This window comes from Hypanus sabinus, chromosome 20, assembly GCF_030144855.1.
Source record: "Hypanus sabinus isolate sHypSab1 chromosome 20, sHypSab1.hap1, whole genome shotgun sequence".
Classification (NCBI taxonomy): Eukaryota; Metazoa; Chordata; class Chondrichthyes; order Myliobatiformes; family Dasyatidae; genus Hypanus; species Hypanus sabinus.
Window position 1 is genome coordinate 3,490,512 of NC_082725.1, and position 25,212 is coordinate 3,515,723.

Below are 25,212 nucleotides of genomic sequence, written 5' to 3' on the forward strand. Positions count from 1 at the left end.
CAGAGTGGAACATAGACCAGTGACACTGCTCATCAGAGTGGAACATAGACCAGTGACACAGCTCACCAGAGTGGAACATAGACCAGTGACACAGCTCGCCCGAGTGGAACATCGACCAGTGACACAGCCCACCAGAGTGGATCATAGACCAGTGACACAGCTCACCAGAGTGGAACATAGACCAGTGACACATCTCGCCAGACTGGAGTATAGACCAGTGACACAGCTCACCACAGTGGAACATAGACCAGTGACACAGCTCACCAGAGTGGAGTATAGACCAGTGACACAGCTCATCAGAGTGGAACATAGACCAGTGACACTGCTCACCAGAGTGGAACAAAGACCAGTGACACAGCTCACCAGAGTGGTGTAGAGACCAGTGACACAGCTCGCCATAGTGGAGTATAGACCAGTGTCACAGCTCGCCAGAGTGGAGTATAGACCAGTGACACAGCTCCCCAGAGTGGAGTATAGACGAGTGACACAGCTCGCCAGAGTGGAGTATAGACCAGTGACACAGCTCACCAGATGGAGTATAGACCGTTGACACAGCTCACCAGAGTGGAGTATAGACCAGTGACACAGCTCGCCAGAGTGGAGTATAGACCAGTGACACAGCTCACCAGAGTGGAGTATAGACCGTTGACACAGCTCACCAGAGTCGAGTATAGACCAGTGACTCAGCTCACCAGAGTGGGGTATAGACCGTTGACACAGCTCACCAGAGTGGAGTATAGACCAGTGACAAAGATCACCAGAGTGGGGTATAGACCGTTGACACAGCTCACCAGAGTGGAGTATAGACCTTTGACACAGCTCACCAGAGTGGAGTATAGACAAGTGACTCAGCTCACCAGAGTGGAACATAGACCATTGACACAGCTCGCCCGAGTGGAACATAGACCAGTGACACAGCTCGTCAGAGTGGAGTATAGACCATTGACACAGCTCACCAGAGTGGAGTATAGACAAGTGACACAGCTCTTCAGAGTGGAACATAGACCAGTGACACAGCTCACCAAAGTGAGTCATAGACCAGTGACACAGCTCACCAGAGTGGTGTATAGACCAGTGACACAGCTTTCCAGAGTGGATCATAGACCAGTGACACAGCTCACCAGAGTGGAACATAGACCGTTGACACAGCTCACCAGAGTGGAGTATAGACCAGTGACACAGCTCACCAGAGTGGATCATAGACCAGTGACACAGCTCACCAGAGTGGTGTATAGACCAGTGACACAGCTCAGCAGAGTGGATCATAGACCAGTAAAACAGCTCACTAGAGTGGAACATAGACCTGTGACACAGCTCACCAGAGTGGATCATAGACCAGTGACACAGCTCACCAGAGTGGTGTATAGACCAGTGACACAGCTCACCAGAGTGGATCATAGACCAACCAGTGACACAGCTCACCAGAGTGGATCATAGACCAGTGACACAGCTCACCAGAGTGGAACATAGACCAGTGACACAGCTCACCAGAGTGGAACATAGACCAGTGACACAGCTCACCAGAGTGGAACATAGAACAGTGTCACAGCTCATCAGAGTGGAACATAGACCAGTGACACAGCTCTCCAGAGTGGATCATAGACCAGTGACACAGCTCACCAGAGTGGAGTACAGACCAGTGACACAGCTCACCAGAGTGGAGTACAGACCAGTGACACAGCTCACCAGAGTGGAACATAAACCAGTAAAACAGCTCACCAGAGTGGAACATCGATCAGTGACACAGCTCACCAGAGTGGATCATAGACCAGTGATACAGCTCGCCAGAGTGGAACATAGACCAGTGACACAGCTCGTCAGAATGGAGTATAGACCGTTGACACAGCTCACCAGAGTGGAGTATAGACAAGTGACACAGCTCTTCAGAGTGGAACATAGACCAGTGACACAGCTCGCCCGAGTGGAACATCGACCAGTGACACAGCCCACCAGAGTGGATCATAGACCAGTGACACAGCTCACCAGAGTGGATCATAGACCAGTGACACAGCTCACCAGAGTGGAACATAGACCAGTGACACTGCTCATCAGAGTGGAACATAGACCAGTGACACAGCTCACCAGAGTGGAACATAGACCAGTGACACAGCTCGCCCGAGTGGAACATCGACCAGTGACACAGCCCACCAGAGTGGATCATAGACCAGTGACACAGCTCACCAGAGTGGAACATAGACCAGTGACACATCTCGCCAGACTGGAGTATAGACCAGTGACACAGCTCACCACAGTGGAACATAGACCAGTGACACAGCTCACCAGAGTGGAGTATAGACCAGTGACACAGCTCATCAGAGTGGAACATAGACCAGTGACACTGCTCACCAGAGTGGAACAAAGACCAGTGACACAGCTCACCAGAGTGGTGTAGAGACCAGTGACACAGCTCGCCATAGTGGAGTATAGACCAGTGTCACAGCTCGCCAGAGTGGAGTATAGACCAGTGTCACAGCTCGCCAGAGTGGAGTATAGACGAGTGACACAGCTCGCCAGAGTGGAACATAGACCAGTTACACAGTTCACCAGAGTGGAACATAGACCAGTTACACAGCTCACCAGAGTGGAACGTAGACCAGTGATACAGCTCGCCGGAGTGGTGTATAGACCAGTGATACAGCTCACCAGAGTGGAGTATAGACCAGTGATACAGCTCACCAGAGTGGAGTATAGACTAGTGATACAGCTCACCAGAGTGGAAAATAGACCAGTGATATAGCTCGCCAGAGTGGAACGTAGACCAGTGGCACAGCTCACCAGAGTGGAAAATAGACCAGTGACAGAGCTCACGAGAGTCCCCTGTCCTGGGCCACTCTTTCAAGTTGCTCCCCAGTTGTAGCCTATCTTCTCTTTACTCTCCCAGGGATGAGGTATTTGGAGCTTCCGTTGGTGTTTCTGTAGTTCTGGTTTTTTATGGGATGGTGTTGCTTGCCCCATGCTCGAACCTCCTCCTTTCACAGCTGGGCTTGTGCCCATCTATGGAGAAGTTATTTACCGAGTTTGAACACAGGAAAATGCTGTCAACCCTGTGGACATTTGCAAAGTCCTCCTTGTGAGTATCTGGGCCTGATTTCTAATCTGGAAGAACTGTCCAACAGATTATGCAGGTGAACTGTCACATAGTTGCTCTCACAGATTCACAATTTATTTAGTTTATAATTTGGAGATGGTATAAATTTATAATTAAATTGATATGATTTATTTTTGTTTTACTCAGTGTGTGCCCTCTTCTCCTTGCTACCGTCAGGAAGAAGGTACAGAAGGTTCTAAGATCACATATGCCATTTTAGGAACTTTGTCTTCCCCACCTCTATCAGATTTCTGTAGTTTATTTTTTTATTGAAGTTCATCATCAAACATTTCCATAAGATGTATTTCAGACATTGTACCTATATATCATACAATCATATATATCACAAATCCCCACAAAGTATTTATCTGAGGTACACACATAGAAAAGAGTGGAGAGAAAAAAACAAGCAAAAGGGAAGAACTATGTATAAGTAGGGAGTGATCTTTTGTTTTTACAACAGATTCATTGATTTGTGAGAATAAAGTCAGGCCTATGAGGCATTATTTATTTAAACCATTTTTCCCAGTATGAATCAAATTGTTCCAAATTGGATAAAATTCTCTTATGTTTGATTGGATTTAATAGCCCTCTGACATTAAAAGAAATGAATTTTACCTTGTCCTTAGCCATCTGTATTTATCTGTCAATGTACCATTGAAATTAGAATAAAACTTAATCGATCTACTCCCTGAACAAATACGAACCAAGAAACACAGATAATAACAAAAATGGCAATGAACGTGTGATTCCAAGGCTGAGGTCTCTAGTAGATGACCCTGCGCTGAGCTAGAGGAAATGTCTAGCTGTGGGGGATAACCCCTCCTACTTGTGAGTTAAGGGCCCCCAAAGCAGTATTCATAAAAGTCAGTGAACAAATCCATTACACAGAAAAGATTTCCCTGTGTACTCCTCCTATATATACATATATATACATACACACAAATACACACACACACACACACACACACACACACATACATACATACACACACATTACATACGTATATCTATATATATATATATTCTCATTTTGGTTGGGAAAAAGGAGTAAGTGAGCAAATAAAGAATAAGTAATATAAAATCCACATTATAATAAGCATTTCTCAAGATAGGTATATCACCGTGTACTTCTGCTTTCATTTAGCTTCTCAACATTTTTAAAGTTAGCCAAACCTTATGGCTCTTCTGAAGGGGGTGAGAACTGTCTTTGGGAAACTCCTGGTCTCTTCCTGATATACTTCTCTCGGCCTCCTCTCGTCTCCTGCCTTCTCAATTCCCGCATTATTTCCCAAGTGGAGCGGGATAATTCCTCAGTCAGGCTTTCCCTCGTTTTGGTCACGCTGATGGGCAACCCTCTGGCCTTCATGTCTGTAGTCGCCTCTTCCACTGTCTGGTACAACTGCATCCCATTGTCATAAAACACTCAAAGTTTAGCAAGGTACGGAGTTTGAAATCTAATCTTATTTTGCTTTAGTACTTTACTTCAGAGTATTCTTTGCATTTCTGCAGGACCATGGGGGATAATCTTCATCAAAATATATTAATTTATCATCGAAAAACACTCTCTTTTTACCCCAGGCCCTTTGTAGAATCTCTGCCTTGGTGCTGTACCAAAGGAATTTTATTATTATTGAGCGTGGCTTTCTGTCCTGGGTAGGTTTCCGAACCAGCGCGAGGTGCGTCCTCTCGATTTTCAGCTTCATAGCCGGGGGAAGATCCAACGCATCCCGCAGTAACTTTCCGACAAACTCCATCATAGACGAGCCCTCCGCTCCTTCGGGAATGTTGTAGATTCTGATATTTTTCCGCCGTGATCTTCCCTCCAGGTCAAGCAGTTTACCTTCTTGGTGATATATTATTTTATTGTCTTGCTCAGTATCCGTTCCATGATTTGAACGCGGTCTTCCAGCTTCTTAATTCGAGTCTCTGCCACCGCTATTTTTTGATTAACGCTGACGAGCTCTGCCTTAATATCACGGAGCTGCTGCTCTATTTCTTTCCAGAACTCCCTTATCTCTTTCAGGATTTCGAGGACATTCGCCGCTTCGTCTGAACGAGGCCCAGCAACCGCCTCGATAGCACACAGTCAGGTCGGAGAGCCACTCGCTGCACTCCTCTCGGATGCAGGCTCCACAGTGGCGCTTTTTTTAATTTCCATTTCTTTTCCCCATTCTTACCCCTCTTTTCAGTTCAAATATTTTTCAAAAAATATTATATTTGATGAAATAACGGGGCTTAATCCACTATCAGATTTCTGAATGGACAATTAACCCATGAACACTACCTTACTAATTCTTTCATCTAATTTCTCTCTCTCTCTCTCTCTCTCTCTCTCTCTCTCTCTCTCTCTCTCTCTCTCTCGACATCGGACTCATCAGCAGAATAAAGGAGAATTGGGACTTGAAAGTCAAGGCCCCGGTCCTGGAAGAAGTGTGAGACATCCATGAGCATGTCAGGAAGATGGCCCCTAAGGGTGACCTGCTAGGAGAATACCCCAGGCAGCAGGCAGGGGATATGGAAATGGAAGTGGGTGAAGCAGAGCCAGAGGACCAGGGGACATGTCAGGACAAGCCACTGCACAGGATGCAGCAGAGGTGAGGTCGCAGAGGTGGCTGACTTAAGAAAGTCCTACCAATGGCTGGAAATGGCAGGGCTGAGGGACTCACAGAGTCACTGCTCATGGCTGCACAAGAACAGGTACTGAGCACAAGAGCAATAGAAGCAGGGGTCTATCACACCAGACAAGACCCACAATGCAGACTGTGCAAGGAGTCCCCTGAAACCATCCAGCACATAGTAGCAGGGTGCAAGATGCAGGCAGGGACAGCATTCACTGAATAGCACAACCACGTTGCAGGAATTGTGTACTGGAACATCTGCACAGAGTATTGGACACTCCCAAAACCAAATGGAAACACCCGAGAAGGTAGTGGAGAATATCAGAGCTAAGATCTTGTGGGACTTCCAAATACAGACTGATAAGCAGGTGCTGGCCAACCGACCAGACATAGTAATACTGGCCAAGGAACAGAAGAAAGCAAATGTAATAGTTGTGGCAATCCCGAATGACTGTAACATCAGGAAGAAAGAATATGAAAAGCTGGAGAAATGCCAGAGCTTGAAAGTGCAGACAGAAATGATGTGGAAGGTTAAAGCCAGAGTAATATCGGTGGTGATGGGAGCACTTGGAGCTGTGACTCCTGGACTGGGAGAGTGGCTCCAGCAAATCCTGGGAACAACATCTGAGATCTCGATCCAGAATAGTGAGCTACTAAGGCCAGCAAGGATATTGTGCTGAACAGTCAAGCTGCCAGGCCACTGGTAGAGGAGTGAGATTGAAAGAAAAATGTATGTTCGCACCACCCATAAGGGGAAGGAAAATATAAAAAAAACACACACACACACACACACACGCTATATATGTATGTATGTATATACACACACACTATATATCTATATTTCTTATTGTAATTTGTTGTTTTCTATGTACTCCACTGTACTGTTGCTATAAAAACTTCAAATTTCACGACATACATTATGATAGTGATAATAAACGATTCTGATTCTGAAATACAACCCATGCCGTCCAATTACACCCATGTGGCCAATTAATCTACTAACCTGTATGTTTTTAGACTGTGAACCCATGGGATCACAGGGAGATGGTGCAAACTGTTTACAGTTAGATTTCCCGAATGACACGGAAGTGGTCATACCCTACCCCCACCGAGGACAGTGAGCTGGTCACTGTACTATTTATTGTTTACCTCTGCTGGGCTTTACTACATGCATTTGAATTATATTTTATCAACTTCATTATAGAATCATATTTTGGTTTATGAGCTATGTGATACATGTTTTGTGGATACATCGTAGTCCAGTTTCATTTGGTTGAATATGTGTACAGATGACAATAAACATGAACTTGAAATGTCATAAACAAGGCAGAGGGACTTAGAACATGGATCAATACCTGGACCTGTGACGTAGTGGTCATTACAGAGATTTGGATGTCTCAGGGGCAGGAATGGCTGCTGAGTGTGCCGGAGGTGGGGGCGTGGCATTGCCAATCAGGCATTGTACCACGGCTGCAAAAACGCAGGAAGTCATTGAGGGGTTGTTTACTGAGTTATTATGAAGGGAAGTCAGATACAGGAAGGAGGCAATAACTCTACTCAGTGTTTTTTATAGACTCCCCTAGTAGTAACAGAGACATCGAAGAGCAGATAGGGAGGCAGATTCTGGAATGGTGCAATAACAATAGGGTTGTTGTGATGAGTGATTTTAACTTTCCTAATACTGACTGGCATCTCCTTAGAGCAAGGGGTTTAATGGGGTGGAGATTGTTAGGTGTGTTCAGGAAGGTTACCTGGTGCATATGTAGATAAGCCGACTAGAGGAGAGGCTGTACTTGATCTGGTATTGGGAAATGAACGTGGTCAGGTGTCAGATCTCTCAGTGGGTGAGCATTTTGGATGAAGTGATCACAATTCTATCCCCTTTACCATAGCGCTGGAGGGGAATAGGAGTAGGCAATTTGGGAAAACATTTAACTGGGATAGGGGAAAACATGATGCTACCAGGCAGAAACTTGGAAGCATAAAGTGGGAGAAGATGTTCTCAGGGAAACACACAGCAGAAATGTGGCAAATGTTCAGGGAACATTTTCAAGGTGTTCTGCATGGGAATGTTCCACTGAGGCAGGGAAAGGATGGGAGGGTAAAAGAATCATGGATCTCAAAGGATGAAGAAAATCTAGTTAAGAAGAAAAGAAAAGCTTACGAGAAGGTTCAAGAAACTAGGTTCTATTAGAGCTCTAGAAAATTACATGGTTGCCAGGAAGGAGCTTAAGAATGAAATTAGGAGAGCTAGAAGGGGCCATGAGAAGGTGGGCAGGATTAGGGAAAACCCCAAGGCATTCTAAAAGTATTTGAAGAGCAAGAGGATGAGCCGTGTGAGAATAGGACCAATCAGGTGCGATAATGGAAACGTGTGCACTGAGTCAGAGGAGGTAGTTTGCTTCAGTATTCACCAGGGAAAAGGCCCTTGGCAATTGTAGGGATGACTATTGGCAGACTGAAATGCTTGAGCATATAGACATTAAGAAAGAGGATGTGCTGGATCTTTTGAAAAGCATTAAGTAAGATAAGTTGATGGGTCCAGCAAGATATACCCCAGGCTACTGTGGGAAGCGAGGGAGGAGATTGCTGAGCCTCTGGCAATGATCTTTGCAGCATCAATAGGGATGGGAGAAATACTAGAGGATTGGAGGGTTGCAAATGTTGTTTCCTTGTCCAAGAAAGGGAGTAGAGATAACTCAGGAAATTGTATACCAGTGAGTCTGACTTTTGTGGTTGTCAGGTTGTTGGAGAAGATCCTCACAGGATTTATGAGCATTTGGAGAGACATACTCTGATTAGGGATAGTCAGCATGGCTTTGTCAAGGGCAGGTCATGTCTTATGAGCCTGATTGAATTCTTTGAGGATGTAACAAAACACATTGATGAAGGTAGACCAGCGGATGTAGTGTATATGGATTTCAGTAAGGCATTTGATAACGTTCCCCATGCAAGGCTCCTTCAGAAAGTAAGGAGACATGGGATCCTAGGAGACTTTTCTTTGTGGATCCAGAATTGGCCTGCCCATGGATGGCAAAGGGTGGTTGCAGGTGGTTCATATTCTGCAGGGAGGTCAGTGACCAGTGGTGTGTCTCAGGATCTGTTCTGGGACTCCTCCTCTTTGTGATTTTTATAAGTGACCTGGATGAGGAAGTAAAAGGGTGGATTAGTAAGTTTGCTGATGGGGGTGTAGTGTATAGTTTGGAGGGCTGTCAGAGTTTATAGCGTGACATCGATAGGATGCAGAATTGGGCTGAGGTGGCAGGTGGACTTGAACCTATATAACTGTGAAATGGTTCATTTTGATAGGTCCAATTTGAAGATGGAATATAATATTAATGGTAAGACTCTTGGCAGTGTGGAGGCTCAAAGACATCTTTGGGTCTGTGTCCATGGGACACTCAAAGCAGGATGACAGTGTTGTTAAGAAGGTGTATGGTGTGTTGACCTTCATCAGCTGTGGGATTGAGTTTAATAGCTGTGTGATAATGTTATGACTATATGAGACCTTGGTTAGACCCAGTTCTGGTCACCTCCCTACAGGAAGGACGTGGATACTATATAGAAAGGGTGCAGAGGAGATGTATAAAGATGTTGCATGGATTGGAGAGTGTGCCTTATGAGAATATGTTGAGTGAACTTGGCCTTTTCTCCTTGGAGTGACGGAGGATGAGAGGTAACTTGATAGAGGTGTATAAGATGATGAGAGGCATTGATCGTGAGGATAGCCAGAGGCTTTTTCCCAGGGCTGAAATGGCTAACACGAGGGGGTATGGAAGTAGGTACAAGGGGGATATCAGAGGTAAGTTTTTCATACAGAGAGTGGCGGGTGCGTGGAATGCACTGCCAATGATGGTGGTAGAGGCGGATATAATAGGATCTTTTAAGAGATTCTTAGATAGGTACAAGGAGTTTAGAAAAATAGAGGGCTATGCGGTAAGGGAATTCGAGGCAGTTTCTAGAGTAGGTTACATGGGCGGCACTACATTGTGGGCCGAAGGGCCTGTCATGTGCTGTAGATTTCTATGTTTTGTGTTCTGCGACTCCCAGCATCCAGGCCATGCTCTCTTCCTACTATTACCATCAGGCAGGAGCGACAGGAGCCTCAGGTTCCACTGCACCAGGTTCAGGAACAGTTATTTCCCTACAAACATCAGGCTCCTGAACAAGCAAGAACAACTTCACTTACCACAACACTGAATTGATTCCACAACGTATGGACTCACTTTCAAAGTCTTGACATTTCATATTCTCAATATTATTTATTACTTATTTATTATTATAATTTTGATTGTACTTAGGCATTTTGTCTTCTTTTACACACTGGTTGTTTCCCTGTCTTTATGTGTGTTTCTCATTGATTTTATCATTAAAGTGAACCTCAGGGTAGTGTATGGTGACATATATGTACTTTGATAATACATTTATTTTGGACTTTGAATTATGATAATGGTATCAGACTTAGCACCGTGAGTTGGGACATTCTCTTTTAGAGCCACAGAGATGATACTCTGCTCCGCTGCTCTTGAATGGAGTGGGACTCCTAGAATTTTAGACCAAATGGGTAATTTATTTCCGTATTCACTTGATTATTTAACTGCTGTTAAAGAGAGAGATAGAAGAAGCTTGCATCACCAATGGAGATCATCAAACCATTTTATGGTTCAAGCAACATCACTTCAGACCTTCAATATTCTGTCCTTAAACACCAACAGAATAATAGGCTAGCATTATATCCACAGCTGATGCAAGTCCCAAGATAACCATTAATAGTTTTCCTGGATGATTGAACTAGAACTTCAACCACATTCCATCTGGATGTAATTCAGAGCCAGTGTTCTTCTGCCCCTCCCAACACATCTGGCAAGATGCTCAGAAAATCTTTATCTGCTCTGGTGCTCAAATCCATGCCATCTGCTGCCCATTGAGTGGTACCCAGGGTCTTTTTCTCATTCTGCACATTAGGCTTTCTGACTATCTTCAAGCAGATGTGGCATTTTTCATGTTTGCAGTTTCAACAATCGAGTAAGTGTTTCCTCCTCCACCTTTATCCTATTTGTTTCATCTGGGCTTCCTCTTCTCACACTTCTACAAATTCTACACACTCTATTTCTCTCCAGGAACATTTCATTTCTGTTACTGAGCTGTGAAATTTTCTTGGCCTTTCTGTGTATGAGCTGCCTTTTGCTTTTCCTGGAGCCCAAACAATTTCTGAAAGAGTCTTAAAAGTCTGACAAAAATTTGTTTTGGTGGAACTGACGTAAAATCACCTTGTCCTCAAAGTGGAATTCAATAAGTAATTAATTTTTTCAAAACAAAATAAGTGGAAACAGCTTTTACTGACCCGTACGATCCTTGTCACTGAGTCAACATATTGTGGGATCTCAAATGCTCCAGGAAATTTAGATTACTAGATCTGTCTTGGCATTTCAAATGTGGCATGAGGGAATAACCATAGCACGCATCTTGGTTGCTCTTATCCATTTCATGTCCAGAATCTGAACAGGGGATTGAAAGATGAGGAAACAATTATCTTTCCAAACACCCGACATATAACTTTGCCCAAGCTGATTAGATAACTAAATGACTACCATACAATAGATGTGATAGTTGGTGAGGTGGTCAAGAAGGCATATGGTGCATTGGCCTTCATCAGCTGTGAGATTGTGTTCAAGCAGCTCTATGAATCTCTGGTTATACCACACGGAATATTGTGTTCAGTTCTGGTGGCCTCATTATAGGAAGGACATGCAAGTTTTAGAGCAGAGATGCAAACTTTTTCTATGCCATGGACTTCTACCATTAACCAAGGGGTCCATAGACCCCAGGCTGGGATTCCGTGCTTTAGAGAGGGTGCAGAGAAGATTTTTCAGGATGCTGCCTGGATTAGAGAGCATGTCTTCTGAGGCTAAGTTGAGTGAGCTAATTCTTTTCTCTTTGGAGTGAAGGAGGGTGAGAGTTGACATGATAGAGTCAGAGAGTTATAGAACACGACAGCACAGATACAGGCACTTTGGCCCACTTAGTTCCAAACTATTAATCTGCCTACTCCCATCGAGCTGCACCCAGTCCATAACACTCCATACCTCTCCCATCCATGTAGCTATCGAAATTTCTCTTCAATGTTGAAATCAAAACTTCATCCACCACTTCTGCTGGCATCTCGTTCCACAGTCTCACCACCCTCTGAGTGAAGAAGCGTATAAGATGATAAGAGTTTCGGCCCAAAACATCAACTGTACTTTTATCCATGGATACTGCCCAGCCTGCTGAGTTCCTCCAGCATTTGTGTGTGTTGCAAAGATGGTAAGAGACAAAGATTGAATAGACAACCAGAGACGTTTTCTCAGGGCAGAAAAAACTAATACGAGGGGGCATAATTTTAAGATGATTGGAGGAAAGTATAGGGGTGGAATGTCAGAGGTAGATTTTTCTCCATCCAGAGAGTGGTGGGTGTGTGGAACGTGGTACCGGGGTGGTGGGAGAGGCTGATACATTGGGGTGTTTACCAACACTTTAGGCAGGGTATGGATGATAGCAAAATGGAGGCCTGTGTGGGAGGGAAGGTTTAGATTGATCTTAAAGTAGGTTAAAAGTTCAGCACAACATCCTGGCTGAAGGGCCTGTACTGTGCTGTAGTGTTCGAGGCATTGTCAACAGGTAGGTGTGAGAAGGCAGCTCTGGGAGATGGACACATATCAAACTGCAGGAGCAGAAGCAGGGGACAGCATGCACTGGAGAAGAAGACATCTGACATGACAGTGTACACGGTGCATCCCATCTGTTGCTAACTGGGCTCTCATTACTGGCATTCATCCTGATTTGTAAACTTTATCAGCCTTATCACAGTCTTGTCATTGTGCAGGTGTCTCTCTTATTTGTGACTCTGCCTAAACTTCAGGAGGACAAGGTCTGGATGGCTGGAGTTGCCTGTCCTGGGGTTGGAAGCCTTTGTGAGTGCTCGGGAAGATAGGAAGAGTGTTGTTTTGTTCTGTTGTTGTTTATGTTATTGTTTGTGTTGTGTTGTCATTCTGTTGAACACAGTGGACATGCTACGTTGGCTCCGGAATGTGTGCTGACTCTTGCAGTCTGTCCCCAGCCCCTCCTTAGATTATGTCGGTTGCTCACGCAAATGACACTGTTCACTGTGCGTTCTGGAGCACATGTAATAAATAAATCTGAATCTGACGTGGATCCTCTGTCTCCAAGGTGCTTACACCCAGACCTTTACACACAAAGTGCAGGAGGAACTCAGCAGATCAGACAGCATCAATGGAGGTGAATAAAGAGTCAATATTAACTGAGACCCTTCATCAATCTTCGGGTTGCCATGGTAGCACAGCAGTTTGCACAACACATTTACCGCTTGGGACATTGGAGATCAGCGTTCACTTCCAGCGCCACCTGTGAAGAGTTTATATGTCTTTCCCGTGACCGTGTGGGTTTCATCTGGGTGCTCCAGTTCCCCCCCCCCCCCCAGAGTGCAAAGACGTACTGGTTAGCAGGTTAATTGGTCATTGTACATTGCTCTGTGAGTAGGCTAGGGTTTAATCAGTGGGTTGCTGGGCAGTGTGACTCGTTGGATGGAAAGCCCTATTGCGTGCTTGATAAAAACATGAAATAATGAGAACCAGTCTTGGTCCGAAATGTTGAATGTTTATTCCTTTGAGAACCTTCTCTGGACCCTCTCCAGAGAACATACTGTACAGCTTCAACTCAATCAGAATCAGATTAATTTCCATCGATGCTGCCTGACCTGCTGAGTTCCTCCAGCATTTTGTGTGTGTTGCTCTGGATTTCCAGCATCTGCAGAATCTCATGTTTGTGTCTATGTCCATTTATCAACTCGTGAACTGGACTGTCCACAGGCAGAAAAGGCTGCTCTGAGGTAAAGGCAGAGAACATCTGAATTACCCAGGATGGAGAAAGAGTTACTGCTTCTGGTTAATTGTCTCGAAGTTTTCATTTTCTCTTTCTCCCCAACAATCCTGTCATTTTATTATGAACTGCTCTAAGTTAAATTCCTCCCATAATTTTCCCTTTGAGAAGGTCTTTGTTTAAAATGATTTCACTAAATTCCCCCAGTGCCTATTCTTTAGCCTTTTATCCTTGCAATGAAATCACATCTCTTAAGGTTTACCATGAATACCTCACTTCTACAGTGGCTGCTTCTGTTAGACAATCATCATTCAAGCGATCATGCTCAAAATTGGCATCTGTCAATGTGCTGGGAGCCTACAGTCAGTACAGCTGCCTTCTGCCAATAGAAAAATGATTGCAAGTCATAATATCAACAGACAGATTTTCCATATTTCACGCTGATAGATAGGAATCTACATTGTTCTGAGGGCCACATCCCAGCACACCTTTTCAATGCTTCCTGGAAAAATAATAAACACAATAAATGTATATTGTATACATTTCCCTGACATTAAATTGGACCTTTGAACCTGTGGACAAGGGATTCTGCAGATATTGGAAATCCAGAGTAACATACACACAATGCTGGAGAAACTCTGCAGGCCAGACAGCATCAGCGGAGAGGAATAAACTGTCAACATTTCAGGGCAACATCAAAGAAAAAACAGTGTATCAAGGCAGTGGTGTGGCTCTGTAGGTAAGAGATGGAATTCCATCTTTAGAAAGAGGTGACATAGGGTCAAAGAATGGCGAATCATTGTGGGTGGAGTTAAGAAATTGCGAGGGTGAAAAACCCATTATGGGAGTCAAATATATGCCTCCAAATAGCAGCCAAGATGTGGGGTTGAGTTTGCAAAGGAAACTGGAAAGGGCATGTAATAAGGGTAATGTCATAATTATAATGGAGGACTTCAATATGCAAGGAGATTGGGAAAATCAAGTTGGTGTCAGATTGCAAGAGAGGAAATTTGTTGAATGCCTACGAGATAGCTTATTAGAGCTACTCGAGGAAAGGATATCTTTGTGTGTTGTGTAATAACTCAGAACTTATTAGGCCGCTTAACAGAAAGGAACCCCTAGGAGGCAGTGATCATAATATGATTGAATTCATACTGCAATTTGAGAGGGAGAAGCATAACTCACATGTATCAGTATCGCAATGGAATAAAGGGAATTACAGAGGCATGAGAGAGGAGCTTGCTTATTTGGATTGGAAGGGGATACTGGCAGGATGACAGCAGAACAGAGGTGGCTGAAGTTTCTGGGAATAACTCATAAGGCACAGGATAACTGTCCCACAGAAGTTCTCAAATGCCAGGCCTAGGAAACTGACTGACAAAAGTAGTTAAGGACTGCCTAAAAGCCAAGGAAAGGGCATATAAGGTAGCAAAAGTGAGTGGGAAGTTGGATGATTGGGAAGCTTTCAAAATCCAACAAAAGGCAACTAAAAAAGCTATAAGAAGGGAAAAGGTGAAATACAAGGGCAGATTAGCCAATGGTGTAAAGGAAGATACCAAAAGTTTTTCAGTTATATAAAGAGTAAAAGAGAGGTGAGAGTTAATATTGGACCACTGGAAAATGATGCTGGGAGGTAGTAATGGGGGTCAAAGAAAAGGCAGATGAACTTCATGGATACTTTGCACCAATTTTCACTGTGGAAGACACTCGCAGTGTGCCAGAGGTCTGTGAGTGTCAGGGAGCAGGAGTGAGTGTCATAGTGATTACAAAGGAACAAGTGTTAGGCAAACTCAACGGTCTTAAGGTGGATAAGTCACCTGGGCCAGATGGACTACATCCCAGAGACCTGAGAGAGGTTGCTGAAGAGATAACGGATGCATTGGTCGTGATCTTTCAAGAATCACTTGATTCTGACATGGTCCCAGAGGACTGGAAGATAACAAATGTCACTCCAGTCTTTAAGAAGGGAGGGAGGCAAAAGAAAGGAAATTATAGGCCAGCTAGCCCAACCGCAGTGGTTGGGAAAGTGTTGCAGAGTATTATTAAGGATGAGGTTTTGAGGTAGTTGGAGACTAATGATAAAATAAGGCAGCATGGTTTCTGTGAAGGGAAATCTTGCCTCACAAATCAGTCAGTTTTTCGAGGAAGTAACAAGCAGGGTGGATAAAGGAGAGGCAGTGGATGTCATTTACTTGGATTTTTAGAAGGCGTTTGATAAGGTGCCACACGAGGCTGCTTAACAAGATAAAATCCTATGGCATTACAGGAAAGATACTGGCATGGATAGTGGAATGGCTGACAGGCAGGAGGCAGCGAGTGGGAATAAAAGGGTCTTTTCTGGTTGGTTGCCGGTGACTCATGGCGTTCCCCAGGGGTCAGTACAGCGACTGCTACTTTTCACATTGTTAGTGATTTAGATAATAAAATTGCTGGCTTTGTATTCGGATGATACGAAGATAGGTGGAGGGGTAGGTGGTGCTGAGGAAGCAATGTGATTGCAGCAGGACTTAGACAAATAGGAAGAATGGGCAAAAAAGTGGCAGATGGAATACAGTGTTGGGAAATGCATGATAATGCATTTTGGTAAAAGGAACAATAGTGTGGACTGTTATCTAAATGGGGAGAAGGTTCAAAAATTAGAGGTGCAGAGGGACTTAGGACTTTTTGTGCAAGACTCCCAGAAGATTAACTTACAGGTTGAGTCTGTGGTAAGAAGGCAAATGCAATATTGGCATAAATTTCAAGGGGAATAGAATATAAAAGCAAGGAGATAATACTGAGCCTTTATAAGATATTAGTCAGGCTGCACTGGGGTATTGTGGACAGTTTTGGGCCCCATATCTCAGAAAGGATGTGTTGGCATTGGAGAGAGTCCAAAGGAGGTTCACAAAGATGATTCTGGGAATGAAGGGGTTAACATGTGTGAAGCGTTTGGCAGCTTTAGGCCTGTAATCACTGGAATTTAGTAGAATGTGTGGGGATCTCATTAAACCTACCAAATGTTGAAAGAAGTAGGTAGGGTGGATGTGAAGAAAATGTTGCCTATGGTGGGGGTATACTGAATTAGAGGGCACAGCCTCAAAATTGAGGAGCAACCCTTTATAACAGAGTTAAAGAGGAATCTTTTTAGCCAGAGAGTAGTTATTCTGTGGAATGGTCTACTATAGACTGTGGTGGAGGCCAAGTCCAGGGCATATGTAAGGCGGAAGTTGATTCTTTCCTGATTGGTCAGGGCACCAAAGGGTATGATGAGAAACCACGTAAATGGGGTTGAATGGGGACCGGGATCAGCCACGATGGAAAGGTGGAGCCTACTCGACACGTGGAATGGCCTAATTCTGCTCCTGTCTTATAGCAAGTTTCTTCACCAGGACTGGAACATATACAAATCGCTGGAGGATCTCAGCAGATCAGGTAGCGCCTATGGAGGGGAATAAACAGTCGATGCTTCAGGCTAAAACTCTTGTTCAAGATTGATTTTGTGTTTGGCCTGGAACATCGACTGTTTACTCCCCTCCATAGATGCTGCCTGACCTGCTGAGTTCCTCCTAGGAAAATGACAATATCAATCAGTGACCTGCAGATTTCTTTCATATTGAACAGAAATGACTGTGGCACAACGTGTTTCAAGCACACAATAATTTATAAAACTCTATTTAACAATTAATTGCTGGACACTCAGTGGCCATTCTCCTGTTTATTAATGCAAGTATCTAATCAGCCAATCATGTGGCAGCAACTCCATGCATGAAGCATGAGGTCAAGGGGTTCAATCTTTGTTCAGACCAAACATCAGAATGGGGAAGAAATGTGATCTAAGTGACTTTGATCATGGAATGATTGTTGGTGCCAGATGGGGTGGTTTGAGTAACTCAGAAACCTCCCAATCTCCTGCGTTTTTCACACACCACAGTCTCTAGAATTTACAGTGAAAAAGAAAGAAAATGTCCATAGCTGTTCTGTAGGTGAAAATGCTTTGTTAATGAGAGAGGTCAGAGGTGAATGACCAGACTGGTTCAGGCTGACAGGAAGGCGACAGTAACTCAAATAACCAAAAGTTACAACAGTGGTGTGCAGAAGAGCATCTCTGAATGCACAACATATTGAACCTTAAAGTGAATTGGCTACCAAAGCAGAGACCCTACTGTATTCCACTCCTGCACCTAATAGAGTAGCCAGCCAGTGGTGTAATGGCAGCTGCACTGGACTTCGAGGCGAGAGGTCCTGGGTTCGAATCTGGCCAGCTCCTTGCACGTTTTCCATCCGTGCTGAGTTGAGTTAGCAACTCCATCTTGTAAAAAGCAGATAAATGCTAAAGGAACAGTGAGGTTGCTGCCTGACACACAGAGAGGAATAACAACAACCACCTAGTAAAGTGGTCACGGAGTATATTTATCTGCACATCACTTGAAGCATTTAAAGTCAGGTTATTTTTCAGAGACAGGCTTAATTTAGACTGGGTTAAGTTTAAGTGAGTTTTGGAAAATTAAGAACTGTTGTCTTGATTTCTTTTTAATGATAATTTGATATTTGATTTGCATTAAAAAATTGTCTCAGACTCAAGTTTATCATTTACCCAGATCAAAGGTTGTACAGAGAAATATTACTATTCATGCGTACATTAGCTACAATACTTTGTGCGATGGCTTGGAAAATCTACCCCAGTGATTTTAATTAAACCAGATCATAAACCTATTTAATTGAGTGCAGCAACATTGGGACCACTGAATACCTAAACCTTTAACAATTAAAATCCCCGAGTAGTCAGTAACGCCAACATGATCTCAGTTGCATTGAAGTGAACCGCTGGTGATTTAGCAGGAAGGGTGATGCACCTTCAGCTGCATCTCGTTCCTCCCTGACACACAGAGTCACACTACAGCAAAGAAACAAGCCCTTCTGCCCATCTAGTCCATGCTGAACTATTAATCTACCTAGTCCCATCCACCTGCATGGCCCTGCACACCCCTCCGATCCATGTACACATCCAAACTTCTCTTCAATGTTGAAATCAAACATTTGATCCAGCACCTCTGCTGGCAGCTCATTCCACACTCTCACCACCCTCTGAGTGAAGTTGTTTCCCCTCATGGCTCTTTAATATTTCACCTCTCACCTTTAACCCATGACCTCTAGTGGTAGCCTCACCCAACGTCACTGGAAAAACCTGCTTGCATTTACCCTATCCATATCCTTCATAACTTTGTATGTCTCTATCAAATTTCCTGTCAATCTTCTATGCTTCAGGGAATAAAGTCCCAACCATTCTCTCTAACTTATGCCCTCAAGTCTTGGGAATGTTAGCTGTTTGTCTTTGCATGAATGTACCAACATTCCTTGTTTTTATTTCTGATTTCCAGCATCTGCAGTTTTTGTTAGATTTTCATTATTAGACCCTCAATGAAGAGATCCTCCCCTTTCCCTCTCTTGTGCCATATCCATCACCCTAGCCTCCATCATTCATTACCTCCATGCCACTGCATTTCAACTTCACTCAACATTTCAGGATGGCAGGGTGGAGATAGATCCCTACCAAAGGAGGTGTAGGGTAGCCCCTCCCTCCACTAGCTTGTAAGTCACCTTGAGCAAGGTGTAGCACTTGCCTAGCCACCTCCCCCACCCCCCGCCAATCAGGGTCACGTGAAACTATGGGTGGATGGTCGTTTGAGCAGCTGGTGCACATCACAAGTCCTGGTTATGTGGCCACTGATGCCAGGCAGACAATCTCTGAAGAGTATTGACAATTATTGGGGGTCCCCCATCTTCCTAAGATACTGCCCAGAAGAAAGTAACGGTAAACCACTTCTGTAGAAAAAATTTTCTTAGAGGTCTTAATTTGAACCCAACATACCAATGCAGTTAAAAAGAAGGCATGACAGTGGCTATATTTCATTAGGAGTTGGAAGAGATTTGGAATATCATCAAAGACACTTGCAAATTTCTACAAATATACCGTGTGAGAGAATTCTAACTGGTTGCATCACTATTTGGTATGGGGGAGGGGGGGTGGTGGCTGCGAAGAGATGTAAAATTAGTCAACTCCATCATGGTCACTAGCCTCTGTAGTATCGAGGGGATCTTCAAAGGGTGATGCCTTAAAAAGATAGTGCCCATCATTAAGGACCTCCATCACCCAGAACATGCCCTCTTCTCATTGTTACAATCAGGGAGAGGCTACAGGAGCTTGAAGGTACACACTCAGCAATTCAGGAACAGCTTCTTCCCCTCTGACATTGAACCCATAAACATAACCTCATTACTTCTTTGTTTCAATTTTTTTGCACTACTGATTAAACTATTTAATATATATATAGTCATATTGTAATTTACAGATTTTTTTTCTCTTAATATGTATTAGAAACATAGAAAACCTACAGCACAATACAGGCCCTTCGGCCCACAAAGCTGTGCCGAACATGTCCTTACCTGAGAAATTACCTAGGGTTACCCTATTTTTCTAAGCTCCGTGCACCTATCCAGGAGTCTCTTAAAAGACCCTATCATATCTGCCTCCACCGCCATCGCCAGCAGCCCATTCCACACACTCACCACTGTCTGCGTAAAAAAATTACCCTAAAACTGTGCCCTCTCATGATAGCTTTTCAGCCCCAGGAAAAAGCCTCTGACTGTCCACACGATCAATGCCTCTCATCATCTTGTACATCTCTATCAGGTCACCTCTCATCCTCCTTCGCTCCATGCATTACATTGTGCTGCTGCTGCAAATTTAACAAATTTCACAACACATGCTGGTGAAATTAAATCTGATTTTGATTGTGAAAAGACCATGATCATCTATGTCATACGATATGCCACATAATGAACGAACACATTCCTTACCATTTCATCCTGCTGATTATCATTTTACAGTGAGATCTTAAAGACCCAGCAACGAGATCTTGTAAATTTCTCTATACTTTTTCAATCTTATTGCTATCTTTCCAGTAGGTAGGTATGTGACCAAAACTGCACACAAAACTCCAGACTAGGTCTCACCAACATCTTATTCAACTCCAACATAACATCCCAACTCTGGTACTCAGTGCATCGATTTATAATGCTCAATGTGCCAAAAGCCCAGGCATCCCAAGGCCTCATTGCTGCGGCTGTCCAGTAAGTGGATAGACCATGGGTGACTTCAGTTTGTCTGCCCTGATGGAGCTCGACTAAAGGCTTTCTAACCCTTGTTGGCTGCCTGGTGAGTTTAAAATCAGTTTGAACACGTTTTTCAAAATAATTTTTTTTAATCACACACAAAATTCTACAGGAACTCAGCAGGCCAGGCAGCATCCAGGGAAATAAGTGTTTCAGCCCAAAACATTGATTGTACTGTTTTCCTCGATACTGTCTGACCTGCGGAGTTCCTCCAGCATTTTGTGTGTGTTGCTCAGATTTCCAGCATCTGCAGAATTTCTCTTGTTTATATCTTTTTATATATTTAACTTAACCGCATTCTAACCAATTTTTACAGGAGTACAATTTGAGAGTGTCCCGGCCAGCTGCACCACCAACTGGTATGGGAAGTGCAAGGCACCTGACAACGAGATTGTGAGGACTGCTGAGAGGATCATCAGGGTCTCTCTTCCACCAATCCGAGATATTAATCAAGAGTGCTGGACCTTATCATTGTCAATGATCCCCCCCATCGGGCAGGGGTACCATAGTATTTTGATCAGGACTGTTAGGATGGGAACCAGCTTCTTCCTCCATACTGTGAGACTACTGAATGCCCTGTCACCATCCAGAAATCATCATGTATGAAGCGCCAGTAGCATTATACTGTTTACTTTTTAATTTGTGATGTAAATACACCTTAATATTTGTTAATTTATTTGTTGTGTGTGTGCATTATATGTACTTTGTTGTGTACCTTGGTCTGGAAGAACAGCATTTCGTTTGGCAATGTTCATGTATACGGTTGATTGACAATACATTCGAACAAAAATTTGGAATTTGTTCCATTCTAATCACAGTTGCCGTGGTCAACAATGGAGTGCAGAGCTGGCACAGGACCCTGGGGCTCAGCCGTGGTCTACAATGGAGTGCAGAGCTGGGACAGGACCCTGGGACTCAGCCGTGGTCCACAATGGAGTGCAGAGCTGGCACAGGACCCTGGGGCTCAGCCGTGGTCCACAATGGAGTGCAGAGCTGGCACAGGACCCTGGGGCTCAGCCGTGGTCCACAATGGAGTGCAGAGCTGGCACAGGACCCTGGGGCTCAGCCGTGGTCAACAATGGAGTGCAGAGCTGGGACAGGACCCTGGGGCTCAGCCGTGGTCCACAATGGAGTGCAGAGCTGGCACAGGACCCTGGGGCTCAGCCGTGGTCCACAATGGAGTGCAGAGCTGGCACAGGACCCTGGGGCTCAGCCATGGTCCACAATGGAGTGCAGAGCTGGCACAGGACCCTGGGGCTCAGCCGTGGTCCACAATGGAGTGCAGAGCTGGGACAGGACCCTGGGGCTCAGCCGTGGTCCACAATGGAGTGCAGAGCTGGCACAGGACCCTGGGGCTCAGCCGTGGTCCACAATGGAGTGCAGAGCTGGCACAGGACCCTGGGGCTCAGCCGTGGTCAACAATGGAGTGCAGAGCTGGGACAGGACCCTGGGGCTCAGCCGTGGTCCACAATGGAGAGCAGAGCTGGCACAGGACCCTGGGGCTCAGCCGTGGTCCACAATGGAGTGCAGAGCTGGCACAGGACCCTGGGGCTCAGCCGTGGTCCACAATGGAGTGCAGAGCTGGGACAGGACCCTGGGGCTCAGCCGTGGTCAACAATGGAGTGCAGAGCTGGCACAGGACCCTGGGGCTCAGCCATGGTCCACAATGGAGTGCAGAGCTGTCACAGGACCCTGGGGCTCAGCCGTGGTCAACAATGGAGTGCAGAGCTGGCACAGGACCCTGGGGCTCAGCCGTGGTCAACAATGGAGTGCAGAGCTGGGACAGGACCCTGGGGCTCAGCCGTGGTCAACAATGGAGTGCAGAGCTGGCACAGGACCCTGGGGCTCAGCCGTGGTCCACAATGGAGTGCAGAGCTGGGACAGGACCCTGGGGCTCAGCCGTGGTCCACAATGGAGTGCAGAGCTGGGACAGGACCCTGGGGCTCAGCCGTGGTCAACAATGGAGTGCAGAGCTGGCACAGGACCCTGGGGCTCAGCCGTGGTCAACAATGGAGTGCAGAGCTGGGACAGGACCCTGGGGCTCAGCCGTGGTCAACAATGGAGTGCAGAGCTGGGACAGGACCCTGGGACTCAGCCGTGGTCCACAATGGAGTGCAGAGCTGGCACAGGACCCTGGGGCTCAGCCGTGCTCCACAATGGAGTGCAGAGCTGGCACAGGACCCTGGGGCTCAGCCGTGGTCAACAATGGAGTGCAGAGCTGGGACAGGACCCTGGGGCTCAGCCGTGGTCAACAATGGAGTGCAGAGCTGGGACAGGACCCTGGGGCTCAGGAAATTTCTCCCTGATCACAGATTTAGAATAGAAGGATGACTATTTAAAACAGAAATAAGGAAGAATTTCTTTAGTTGGCGAGCAGTGAATCTGTGGAATTAATTGCCACAAATGGCTGTGGAGGACAAGTCATTGGGTATATTTAAAGCAGAGGTCAATAGATTCTTGATTAGTCAGGGCATCAAAGGTTACAGGAAGAAGGTAGGGGAATGGAGTTGAGGGAGAAAATAAATCAGCTATGGCGGAGCAGACTCAATGGGCCAATTGACCTGATTCTACTCCTATACCTTATAGTCTCCTTTCCAGTACTTTGTAAAGGAGTTCAAGGAATCAACATGCAAGATGAGTCCCCATCTCTGAAAGGCTTTAAGTACAGAGCTACATGAGGACCACAAATCTCCAAGACAAACTGCTGGCAGGAGTGGTCCTCACTTGGTCTGTGCTGAACTGTAATCTTCTGCCCGAGGAAAGAGCAGAGGTGGTTAGTTGCTGGAAAGACGGAGCGGTGGTATGAGCTACGTCTTGGCTGCACATATGTTGAGAAGGAGGAGTGTCATGAAGAAGACAACTTTGAAGAACTGTTGAGTGAGGTGCAACATAAAAGGAGTACAGAGTTCAGAATGAACTGACTCATTACGTTAAGACCAGCATGAGAAGAGATTCATGTTAGTGGCTGGTGGGTAGACAGAAGGATGAAGATGTAATGAAAATGAGAGGTGGTCCCATTTCTCAGCAATTCAGGAAGTTTCTTCCCCTCCACCATTAGATTTCTGATTGGTCCTTGAACACTACCTCAGTATTTTGCTCACTACTTTGTATTGTTACCTATAGTTTATCTTTCGTGTAATGTGCTCTTCTGCTGATTCATGGCATATGTCATAATAAACCTGATTTTGTATCTTGGTCCTGGAATGATGTTCATTTTCTGATGACCTGTGCATTTGATCTCTATCCCTAGTACACAGGATTGTTTGAAGAGATACAATAGGGATTCTGTGTCTTTACCCGAGTAGGGTAAAGGAAAACCCCGAGGCATTCTTCAATTATGTGAAGAACAAAAGGATGACAGGAGTGAAGGTAGAACCGATTAGTGATAAAAGTGGGAAGATGTGCCTGGAGGCTGTGGAAGTGAGCGAGGTCCTCAATGAATACTTCTCTTCAGTATTCACCACTGAGAGGGAACTTGATGATGGTGAGGACAATATGAGTGAGGTTGAAGTGCTGGAGCATGTTGATATTAAGGGAGAAGAGGTGTTAAAACACATTAGGAAGGATAAGTCCTTGGGGCCTGGCAGAATATTCCCCAGGCTGCTCCGCGAGGCAACGGAAGAGATTGCTGAGCTTCTGGCTAGGATCTTTATGTCCTCGTTGTCCACGGGAATGGTACCAGAGGATTGGAGGGAGGCAAATGTTGTCCCCTTGTTCAAAAAAGGTAGTAGGGATAGTCCGGGTAATTATAGACCAGTGCGCCTTATGCCTGTGGTGAGAAAGCTGTTGGAAAAGATTCTTAGAGATAGTATCTATGGGCATTTAGAGAATCATGGTCTGATCAGGGACAGTCAGCAAGGTTTTGTGAAGGGCAGATCGTGTCTAACAAGCCTGTTAGTGTTCTTTAAAGAGGTGACCAGGCGTATAGATGAGGGTAGTGCAGTGGATATGATCTACATGGATTTTAGTAAGGCGTTTGATAAGGTTCCACATGGTAGGCTTATTCAGAAAGTCAGAAGGCATGGGATCCAGGGAAGTTTGGCCAGGTGTATTCAGAATTGGCTTGCCTGCAGAAAGCAGAGGGTTGTGGTGGAGTACATTCAGATTGAAGGGTTGTGACTAGTGGTGTCCCACAAGGATCGGTTCTACGACCTCTACTTTTCATGATTTTTATTAATGACCTGGATGTGGAGGTAGAAGGGTGGGTTGGCAAGTTTGTAGACGACACAGAAGTTGGTGGTGTTGTAGATAGTGTAGAGGATTGTCAAAGATTGCAGAGAGACATTGATAGGATGCAGAAGTGGGCTGAGAAGTGGCAGATGGAGTTCAACCCGGAGAAGTGTGAGGTGGTACACTTTGGAAGGACAAACTCCAAGGCAGAGTACAAAGTAAATGGCAGGATACTTGGTAGTGTGGAGGAGCAGAGGGTTCTGGGGGTACATGTCCACAGATCCCTGAAAGTTGCCTCAC

General features: G+C 45.0%; 1 protein-coding gene across 6 annotated transcripts in view; it reads right to left on the reverse strand.

Moving 5' to 3' along the window:
- LOC132378234 (zinc finger protein 385D-like) overlaps positions 1-25,212 on the reverse strand; it is a 452,746-nt gene that overhangs the window by 87,802 nt on the left and 339,732 nt on the right. For 2 of the 6 annotated variants that reach the window (XM_059944963.1, XM_059944966.1), the window contains one exon: positions 11,796-11,895. The exons of the other annotated variants lie outside the window; for them this stretch is intronic. In XM_059944963.1, coding sequence (XP_059800946.1) covers positions 11,796-11,895 — 100 coding nt within the window. The remainder of the gene's footprint in view (positions 1-11,795; positions 11,896-25,212) is intronic. 6 annotated transcript variants of the gene reach the window in all.